The 11706-nt window shown below is 38.2% G+C and overlaps 1 protein-coding gene across 2 annotated transcripts in view; it reads left to right on the top strand.

Moving 5' to 3' along the window:
• LOC148013980 (agamous-like MADS-box protein AGL11) overlaps nucleotides 1-7253 on the top strand; it is a 76202-nt gene extending 68949 nt beyond the window's left edge. Inside the window, exons 3-7 of one of the 2 annotated variants that reach the window (XM_087666618.1) lie at nucleotides 6308-6369; nucleotides 6505-6604; nucleotides 6696-6737; nucleotides 6912-6953; nucleotides 7120-7253. In XM_087666618.1, coding sequence (XP_087522744.1) covers nucleotides 6308-6369; nucleotides 6505-6604; nucleotides 6696-6737; nucleotides 6912-6953; nucleotides 7120-7209 — 336 coding nt within the window. In that variant the 3' untranslated portion in view covers nucleotides 7210-7253. Of the gene's footprint in view, nucleotides 1-6307; nucleotides 6605-6695; nucleotides 6738-6911; nucleotides 6954-7119 lie in introns of both variants that reach the window. The other variant, XM_087666617.1, reaches the window with a different exon arrangement.
• Nucleotides 7254-11706: the final 4453 nt, after the last annotated feature.

Here is an 11706-nt window from a genome sequence, read left to right on the forward strand (position 1 = left end):
GTAGAGTATGTATATATAGTAACTTCCCCGAGGAGCTTCTGTCTTTCCCTCACAGGACAACTAGAGCAATAGGGTCAATAACACCTCTCACTTTTTGATCTCGTAAAGATTCTTGCTCTCGATCCATCTAGCCCTTTCGGTTCTTTCTTATCATTGAATCTCAGCTTGATGGTTTCTCTTAGGATATATTGAATCTATCTTGATACTCTTTGGTATACACTACTTGACTAGGTCCCTATTAGCCAAGGTTTGAAGATTACCACTTATTAGTAGCTCTTGGGAAACACACCATATATCGAGACTCAAAATGGGTCTATCGGCTCTAGTCGAGCTCCTACAGACAAAAAAACCCTCATGGCCTTGCGGCAAGGAGCTTCTGGATGATACGAACACACACAAAAAAACCCTCATGGCCTTGTGGCAAGGAGCATTTGGATGATACGAAGTATTTTATCTAACTAATGTGTTTGTAGACATAAGTTTAAAACTGTAGTCCAATGGTTTGTCCATTTTGACTTCAAGTATAGGGAGCTTCCCATACATAGGTGACTACTTCATCTCAATTTACACACAACAGGGCACCCAAAACTGAATCTTGTGGCTCCTACGGCTCTCTTACATCCTAGAGGTTGACCCTTTGATGCCACCATCCAATACAATAAGAACAATGAAACATAGTTTGTTGTTTTTTCTTTCCTGATCTAGGAGGTCCTCACACAAACTTCTTCAGAGATAGCCGCTCTGAGCTATAGCAAAGGAACCTCTTTCACTCAATCATAGGTGAATAATTTGACAAACAAGTGCTATGCATCCAAAAGTTTTTTGTTTTAATACCTCACACAAACTTCTTCAAAGATAGCTGCTTTGAGCTATAGCAAAGGAACCTCTTTCACTCAATCATAGGTAAATAATTTGACAAACAAGTGCTATGCATCCAAAAGTTTTTTGTTTTAATACAATGCTTCTTTATATGTAGTGTATCATGTCATAATGTGCTCAAACAATTTTATCTAATAATCAACTATGTATTGTGCAAAGATATTTTTGCCATGCTTTTTCCTAATGCAGTGCGGCATTGAGAGGACTTACCCATGCTTCTGCTCCTTAGATAGTCAACAGAAACTAAATGCTACTCTTCAATTCACAATCATTGTTTTTTTATGTTTGTATATTTAGTCATTATATTCCATCTCATTTGGATACTTAATTTTTCTTGTCTCTCGCATCTAAATTGAGGTCTGAAAATCTCTTCCTGCCCCTCTACAACTCATACACTACCTAGCATACTTGCCTTCAATAAACCTGTCACTTAAAAAGAATTATGAAAATCTGAAACTGTTGCAACGTCCGTCTTTGAAAGTGCTCTAAAAACCCATCTTCCACAACCACTTAAAATGATTGGATCTGTCTCTCTTGCCTCTAGTGACTTTGCATTTTTACTTAAAAGAAATGAATTTTGGCATGCTTTTAGTTCTTGGTCTGGCTTAAAATCACTCTCACTTCTGTGCCAAAGTCTTTCTTTAAAAGTGCATTCGAAACCCATCTTCCACGGCCACTTAAAATGATTGGATCTGTCTCTCTTGCCTTTAGTGGCTTTGCATGCTCACTTGAAAATAATGAATTTTAGCATGCTTTTAGCCCTCAATCTGGCTGAAAATCATGCTCTCTTTGGCAACCACAAGATAGGGTAACTCAACTCGTCGAATTTGCAAACTAATCTGTACACAAAGGAAATCATAAAAATCATCGAGCTACTTTAAAAATACACAACATAACCCAAAACATAGCTCTCACCCTATCCCTTGACAAAATCAAGGTATGAATTCCATAGCAACGATCCCAATATTCATTACCCACTGCATCCTCAAAACAAGTTGATTCCACATCTTGCATAACCTTAGCCATGTATGCATAATGATGAGCTACATAGCTATTATATGTCAATCAATGCATTACTATTTGGTTGTTAGGTTGTAGAGAAGGTATGGTTTGGAGAATCTCCGTTATCTGCTTATTTTAGAGTCTTTGGATATAAGGCTTTCTACTATATATCCAAGGATAAATGCAATAAGATGGATCCTAAGTTAATAAAATGCATCTTTCCTCGTTATGCCGATATAGGTGAGATAGGCTATTGTCTAAGGGATATATTAGCTTAAAAGGTCATCTGCAGTTATGGTGTTTTCTTTCGTAAGGAGAAGATACATAAGCAGCCTCATCATGTAGTGGAGATACATAAGGTGATCTTCCAAGAGGACCCTCCTATTGCTGTACAGTTAGCTAGATAGCTTGCATTTGATGCAATGGTCTATAACCATGATATTAAACAAGATGTACATGCCCCACAACCTATTTTGAGATGATCTACTAGAGAAAGACATCAACCGAATCAGTTTGCACTCTTCATGGACTATATGTTATGGTGACAGATTGTAATGAGCCCCTTACTTATGAGGAGGCCATGTGCAAAGTAAAAGTCATTGTTGGGGAAGGGCTATGCAATTCAAATTTGATTCATTGCAGAAAAACCATACATGGGATTTAGTTTCATTGCCTAATGGGAAACATGCATTGCCATGCAAGTGGGTATATAAATGGAAGAGTACTCTTGGATGCCCCAAGCTTGTATATAAAGCCACATTGGTTGCTAAGGGTTTTAAATAGGATCATGGCGTTGACATTGATCTGAACCTTTTTGTGTGGAGATCCTCTTCCATGAGGCTTCAACCCTACCTAGATAGACACTAAACAAAAGCCTTGCACATTTCTAGAGAGGATCCCCATTGCAAACATCTAGTTGTGTCTTTTAGATGGTCATTGCTTCTCCATCCATGCCCATCTTTTGGTGTAAACCTACTCTTTCCACCTAAGTAGACTCTTCTTCAAAATCAAGAATATTGTAAATCCTTGGCCTCTAACTCTTATAGGTCAACCTATGCAAAGTGCCAATAAAGTCTTTGAGGTGGTTTCTAGGTGAAGTGACCAATGTGGAAAGGAGGTATGATTTTTGAAAAATGTAAAAGCTACAAGCCTTACGTGCAAGCATTGGGAGCGATTGAATATTTTTTCCATGAAACAAACTCCATGTGGCATGGCCAAATACCCCTCATCAAAGCCTAAGAATAACTTTACAACTTGAGTTAGGTGTAGAGCCTTTTTGCAGAGGCTTCATTTCACAGCTTCCAAGGGTAACCCTATAAATGCTCAAAAATAAAAAAGAAACTCAAGTTAGGTGCAAAGTCTCTTTGCAACTTCAACACATAGATTAGAATCTTCTTATAAGTCTTTCTCGAGAGCACAAATAAAAGAGAGAAGAAATGAGACACTACAAAGGAGGAAAAATGAAGTAAGAAAACTCAAAAAGAGAATGCTTGGGAAATGGAATCCACACAGCAAGATGAGAAAATACAAAATAATATTGAGTCACTGACTAGAGTGCTTGGTCATTAATAGGCCTAAAAGCATGAACAAATTCGCCAACATTTGGAGCCACCAAAAAAATCAAGTTAGCTAAAACAAAGTCACTAGGGGAGCCATAAATTGGTGCCCAAAATACAAGCTACCACATCACACTGATAAATATATGTGCCCAATCTATTAGGATATGCACCCTCTCTCAGATCATAGGTCATCTAGTACAATACAATATACAAGGAGAAGTGCAACTCATTAGAGTACATACAATGACACTTAAATATGACCATGGATACCCAAGTAGTGGGTACACAAGCCACCATCAAGGTGCCTAGGAAAGAATAGGAACCATTGTTGATCATACCTACTCTTGAAAATAGAAAGGAATCATAGCAACGCTTTATGTCTATCAACAATGCCTCGCATACATGACCATGGACTCCCCACCTTTAGCTAGACTGCCAAAGTGTCCCATCATGTGAACTCAGACTAGGAACAAAGCTTGCTCTTCTTCCAAAAACAACCCATCATAAACTTGGATGTATCATATCAATCCTAGCTGCAAGATTTCAAAGCTTGTGAAACTTTGTTGATGCAGAAGGGAAGCCCCTCTCTTGGTCCTTTGCACCTGTATGCAACATATGGATGAGATTCAATTGCCTCATAGCTGTTGCCCTCTCACACTCCCTCTCTCACATTGGAAAGCCACGAGGGATGACCACATCACCAACACTACAAGGTAGTAGAGGATGGGGCAAATATGCCATTTTCCTTTATTGCAAAAGATGAACATCTCCATGCCTTTGTCTTTGTCTTTGCCGAAGGGTCTGGATCTGAGTTAGAGTTAGATGAGGATGATGATGACTCCTTGGGGAGGAGTCTATATTCCATGCCTTGGTCTTTGTCTTTGCCGAAGGGTCTGGATCTGAGTTAAGAGTTAGATGAGGATGATGATGACTCCTTGGGGAGGAGTCTATATCCTGCTTCCTCTTCTTCATCTTTTCCCACAATGCAGCTAGATCATAACAATCCTTACAAAGATATCCCTTCTTCCCATAGTGATAGGGTTGTACCTTCACCTATCTTTTGCTTCCTAGCACCCCTCTCTAAAGTTGCAAAAGCGTCCTCATGACCACCATATCGAGATGGAAGCCTCCCTTGTAACTAGAAAGATGCATTCCTTGTAACCAGAATGATGCCTTATGCTTCAGCAACATGGAGGTTATATGAGTAAAGTTGAAGGGGTCCGATGCCCCTAAAGCATTGGCTACTCCACAAAAATCCAGCGGAAACTTATTAAGCATAGTCCCCACAAGATAAGTCTTTAGAAGGGTAGACTACATATGCCAAAGTTGATCTTGTACCTATGTAATCTGAAGTAGAAAAGACTTCATGGTCTAGAGCTCACCATAGAGGCTTGTACAACATCTATGGCTTTTGCCACGCTTCTGAATTTGTCTTGCAAGGATGTAACTGCCGTCGAAAGGACCTTTTTGGACGTGCATTTGAGAACTTCAAGAGTAGAATAGGCATGAACGTCATCCCACTCTCATGTAAGAATTGTTTCCTCGTAGTTGTCACGGTCCCAATATAAGGGAATAGGATCTAGCATCCAAGGATGCATAATAGCTCCTGAGACAATGTAACATAGGTGCTTCTACACAAACCAAGCTTTGATGATGGCACTCCAGGTCAGATAATCAGAACCATGAAGCTCACCATCAATGGAACAAACTATACGAACGTGCAATTGAAGAGGGTAGAATGAGATGATGAAACAAAGAAAAGATGCAGAGAAAAACCTGTTAACACCGATGCATGTCAGCAGAAAACAGATGAGAGGAGCATTAAATGCTATCGTACTGCCTACAGAAGGAACAGATCAGCAAAGCACAGGATTCTGGGGCAGGATGCAGGCCAAAAATGTGCAGCAGTCAGGGAAGATCAGCAGCAGCAGTGGAAGAAGCAGGCAGGCCTGCAACAGCAGCAAACAGCTCCATAGGACCTGACATAGACGTCTAATACCATGTTAGAAGTGGTTGTAGCAATGAAAGCCTGAGAATGTACTGTAACAGACTGCACAAACCAAAGAGAGAAGAGAGACATTGCAAAGAAAGCAGAACACTGCAAAAGAAATAAAAAGAGAATGCTCAGGAAATGGAAACCATACACCAAGACCAAGAGACAATACAAAACAATAGTGAGTTGTTGTCTGTGTGAGAATTGGCACCAGCTCCCTCTCCTGATAAAACCTGCTTATATGGAGTTCTACAGATTGAATAAGCTCACAAAGAACAAGCTCCTGCTTCCCAGCTTACTATAGTTTACTTGTTCCATTATAAAATCGCTGAAGTTGTTTTGTTAGGATGGCTTATCGAAACGAATGCTCCACACTTGCAATCAAATCTCCTCAATTATACTGCTAATATATACTGGTGTCCACCGTTCAGATCAATGTTTCTAACACGGACTTCATCAAATCTATCCAGTATGATTGTGATCTCCTTTAGAAACTCAACCGTGTACAAATAATATGACGGTGAAAGATTTTTGCCTGATCGGATCTTTCTCCAGCAACTCATATAAGGATGATGAACCAACTTCTGTAACCACCCTTGCAGGTAAGTATGTAGGTATCTATGTACATAAATATTTGTGCTCGGGACTAACAGCATAACTCCTTTTAAGGGTACTTTTAACCACATTGATTAAATAAATATTGGGAGAAGCCATCTTCCTTACCGATTTCTCTGTATATACTTAGATAGTTATACTAGAAATTTCCCTATCTGACAATTAGCTACTTTGGAAAACCATATTCCATGTTGATTTTTTTGTTTTGCTATCTGACCTGTGAAAGACACCTTTTTCAAAGGCTTGTTTATTCCTGTAGTATTGGAAAGAGGAAGTTGCAAGGCGTAACAGCAAGTTGAAAGCCATGCAAAATGCTCTCAGGTATGGCAAGATTGCAACGATTAATGCTCTTCCAGAGAACACGCAACTAATGGTCTGTGAGAGGCAAATTGCTTTTGCTGGAATAATTAGCGATAGTGGTACAAGTTCTACACCGCTCCTGTTTGAATGTTGCAGGCGCTTGATGGGTGAAGACCTTGAGTTGTCACCTTTGCAAGAGATAGAAAACCTAGAAAGCCAGCTAAGAGAAGCTATAGAGCGTGTGAGATCAAGACAGGTGAACTCAGAACCGCATGCAGGTTGATTGGTTATGGTGCTATGCTATTACCAATCATGTCGTAACAATTGCGTCTCAATTTGTTGGACAGACCAAACTACTGATGGAACAAGTACAGGGACTGAAGGAGCAGGTATGCACAAAAGACTTGTGTCTCAAAAGCAAGGGTTCATTATGATGCTCAAGAGCAAAGGCTAAGCTAAGCCGTACACGCTACACACGTACACACAAACTTGGTTATGTATGATTTGTCAATGTACATACAACTGACATGCGATTTAATGGCGTGCCTCTATTACATTTTCAGGCCCAATTGCTGATAGAAGAGAACAAGATGCTTAAGGCTAAGGTAAGTAATAATAATGACCTGAATTGTGGATGTCAATATGGCCACCAAGCAAGGCGCATGATGATCATTGCCAGCAACCTGCAGCAGCAGGATGGCGGACAGCACATGTATGTGTTACTCTGTGTGAATGCATGTGTGTTAGTCTGTGTGTGTTGTGTGAATGCAGATGTTGGCGATGGAGGGAGAGCAGAGGTCGTCTTGGACGTCAGGCAATGGCATGTGCAGCAGAAGGGAGTACTTCCTTCGCCTTAATTAAAATCTTCGAGCCCTGACCCAGCAAAAGGGGCTGGAATGCCAAAGACCTGATGGGCTTACTGGTTTATGCCAGTACTGTGTTTGCGCGTTCTAGCTGGTTCAATCCCAGGGATGGCTCAGTCGCCATTAAACAGTTGCCTCACCCACATCGGGGGTCTTGGCATCCTAAAATCTATCCCATTAAAAGAAAAAGGGGAGCTCGGATTTGAAGGTTTGAGCCCCCTGTAACATGTAAAGGAACTTATAGGCTTAATAATGAACAGTCTACTTTACCTAGTTTAACTGCTCCCATTCCAGATTTGGCATCTGATTTCCCAAGTTAGCAATAGACGTTAGAAACAGGGCCAATCCAATGCACCCCTTCGGATTGAAAGGGCATACAATGTAGAACCTCTGCTCAAACCCAACCCTTCGGATTGAAAGAGGGGATACAATGCAGAACCTTAATAAGGCTTCAGGATCAAGGCTAGCTCACAGCTTTAAAAAAGCAGCAGATGTTTATCCTCCACAAAGAAGGGTAGAAATGAATTTTCTCCTAAGATTTATGATATACTAAAGAAAATGTAGTCATATGTGTAACCCTTCCAATATATTTTTAGTGGGGATTTAATGGAAATAGTTGGTTTTCATCATCTTACGGATCTAAGAACTTACTCGAGCTCTATGAAAGCAATGCATTCTTTCGGTTATGTTTGTTGCTAGATGTTTAATGTGGCTCGTGGTGTTGCTACAAAGCATAAAAAACATAAACTCTTTGATCACTTTGGAAATCAATGGCAAAAGATAATAGCTCTCTATAAATGTGTAGTGCATTGACCTATATGAGTGATGTACAGTATGTATGGCAAAGAATAGGTAAAGTTCTCCCTAAATTTATAGATACAAGGGCCATGCTCATTGTCATGTCAATGTGTTATATATTATATATAATATCTAAGTATTGTAAAAATAATTCAATAGATAGGGCGAATACAACAATGCATGTATCTTTAAATCATAATGAGACAGTCTAACTATAGGGTGCCCTTGCAAGCCTTAGTGGTTGCAATGTACTTAGCCTTGATGGTAGACAAGACTACATTTTTGCACCTCTAGCAAAGGTGAAGATATAACCAAATGTGTACTTTCCACTATCAACATGGCCCATAACTCCAATATCTTGCTTGCCCCATAGCAAAGGCACATGTTTGTAGTGCCTTTAAGGTATTGCATGATACTCTTCATGGCATCCCAATGTCACTTGCCATCACATTGGAAGGGTATCATGCTCCTCCCTTCCAAGCAACATTATCCACAGCTTTAGAAGAATTGTTTGTTTTCATACAAAATGGATAAGGCAATGATGCTAATACCTTGGCATCACAATTGAACATATACTTTAGAGTCTTGAGGTTGCTACCCAAGTGCCAATTAATATTGAATTCTATGACTCCTTCCATGTAGAGCTTCCTATCACTTGTTTGCTTGGAAATAATATCCAAATATGGGCACTTTAGCTATTGCTAGTCGCCAAATTTCATTTTTCAATAGCAAACTAAATGGTTGGATAAGTGTATTTTCTTGTCTTTTGCATAGGCCATGGCATAGTTCATCAATGTAAAATCCACCCTCTCCAACTTGCATGCCTTTTCAATTTAGCATTCATCGAGCCTAATAAAAAACTCCCAAGTTTGAAACAAAACTTGTTAATTATAGCTAGCATGAACTTAGTAGAAACAAGTGTACTATATTAAATCTATAATATTATATTGGACAAGTCAACACCTTTCAAGCATTACACCTTGTACTGTGTAGACACACATCATGGCACATTACTACTTAACCAACTCAGCAAGTGTAATCATAAAAAACAATTCTAGCTTTAGTTTCCTAGATTAGTTTTATTTTGTTAGTGATTAAAAATAATTCTTATATTGAATTAAAAATGAATATATTTATGCTCATCTTATAGCTCTAAGCCAAAATGGATGAGGCAAAGTCATGTGCTTTATTATGCTACGAGCTAATGCATTTGCTATTATAATGTATATGGCATCATAGCCTTGTCAATTATAATGTGTATGGCATCATGCTATTTGAACTTCCATGGATAAACTATTAATAACATCCATAAGAATCTCATTTAATGTAGCAAGGTGGAGGGCTCGATGGTGAGGGTCTCTCAAAATTCCAACCATATGCTTTTTTTTAAAAAATGCCTTTAGGAGCTCTCTATCCGTTGACCATCACCTTTTAGCCTCTAGCATCATCATTGAGGTTTCTTTAAGAAAATAGATATTATCAAGGAATATAGATCTAGATTATTTTTCAAGAGAGAATAATGATCCTTAATGCTTGCATGTCTTTTTCATGCTTCACCATGCAAAGATAGTGATACCATTTGTGGTAATCAATATTCATTTTTTTAAATAACCATGAGAGTTTGGTTACATCTTTGCAACTTTACTTCTACAATGTTCTTATTCTTCTCCATTTGCTCCAAAAGTGATCTTAATAAAGCATTCTCCTTCTCTAAGGTTGAATCTCTTGGTGTGTCATTTGCCATCTCTTGTTCCTTGTCTTTACACTACTGCAATTCTTCAAGCTTCTATGCATTGATTTCTTAACTTCGTGAGGCTTTTTGCAGCACATTTAAAGAATCCTGGGATTGTAACAAAGATTGATAAGTATTATATAACATTGGTTGATAATACTAATACATATGAATATTTCCATCTAAGCATTTACAATAACCTAGTAGATCATTTTCACCATCCCCAACAAAAGTGAGCAACAAAGAAGTGGAATTGAAAGGTTTTTTAGCCCAGTGCTAGGATCATTAGAATATGAGGAACCATGTACACAAAGATCGATATTTTTCTTTCCCTTTTAGCAATATTTGAAAGCAATTGTTGCATATCCAGGCCATGCTTGCTATAAGGAGGCTTTGCAATAGCATACTTTTTGTCTATAAAAACATGCAAGTCCACCTTCTTATTATGATCACATATATCCCTAAGTAGTTCCATTAGGAAATGCAAGTAAGAGAGGAAATGGAGTAGATTAAGTTTTCAATATAATATTTATTTGGAAGGGTTACAAGGCAAAAGAGAGCATGAACATTGCTTAGATACATATATAAATATGGTTTGGGAACTCCTAGAAATGGAAAGGACCATGTTTTGATAGCAAAGTAAAAAAGTCACTTTTGGGGTTATAATTAATTTTCCCTACTAATATAACACTTAGGAATAGTGGAGAAAAAAATGGATATATAACTACCTCTACAGGTCCTTGACCACATGTGTAGGTATTAAAAAATATAAACTGATTTGGAGAACCTTTAATACAAACAAGTGCATAAAAAATAAGTATTTTAGCTTGCAAAGTGATTGGATATCTTTTGAGAAAAAGAAACCCATTCTTTATTTTAAAAATATTAGTGATTTTGGATGAATAAAAATAAGTCTAACTTACTAATGTGTCACTTTTGAAAGAATGGTGGTCACATCTTGAAGGAAAAACTAATTTGAAGGGCATTTAACACAAAAGTTATATGGAAAATGAGGATGTCAACTTGTAATATGATTGGATGCCTATTGAGAAAAAAATTATATTTTTTGTAAAAAATATACAAGTCATTTTATGGGAAAAAATAAATGTGACATCTTAGTATGTCACTTTTAGAAGAGTGGTTGTCCCCACCTTTGAGGATGAAAAATGCTAGTTACTAGGAGAAAAGAAAGGAGAACCCCCCTTCTTTCTAGGTAGGATCCACCACCACAAAAGGTGAATAGAGCCTAGGAATATAGGGGGATCAAGGGACCAAAATGCATACAATGATGACCATTGAAGGACTAATCTAAGATTAAAGAATTCTAATTAATTTCTTACAAAGCCCTTTTTGAGTCTATATTCCCCCTAATGAAATCCCTTAGGCTACTACATATAGATGTCCTCATGTACATCCCTATGTAGAAAATCCATTTTAACATCCATCTAATGTACAAGTCTAGATCCAACTATGCAACCAAGAACAAAACAAAACAAAGAGTAGTCATCTTGACCACAAGTAAGCAGATTTTATCGAAGTTAACTCCCTTCTTATATTTAAAATCCTTTGCAACCAATCGGACCTTGCATATAGACTTAGGATGACCACATGTACTGTAGCTTATATATCCACTTGGATGGCAAGGAAACCCAATCGTAAGTATGATTCTTTTGTAGTGAGTCAAACTCAGACTGCATAGCCCTTTTACAAGAGGAACTACAACCTTTGTGCATAGCCTCCTAATAAGTAAGTGGCTCATCAAAATCAAACAACATGATATAATGCATAGTAGGCTGATAGTAATGAGGAGGACACAAGGCTATAGTATAGCCCCAAGGGGTCCACTAGGGTCTACTGTATGGTACCACATGAGTGTAAGGGAGGGGGTAATTTGAGGGAAGGAAGGTACATTTTATAAGGTAAGGTTCCATAAATAGGAGGTAGATAAGGGGTATTTTCATATAT

This window comes from Lygodium microphyllum, chromosome 25 (assembly GCF_053477565.2).
Source record: "Lygodium microphyllum isolate KBCC chromosome 25, Lygodium_microphyllum_v1.1.10, whole genome shotgun sequence".
Taxonomy (NCBI): Eukaryota; Viridiplantae; Streptophyta; class Polypodiopsida; order Schizaeales; family Lygodiaceae; genus Lygodium; species Lygodium microphyllum.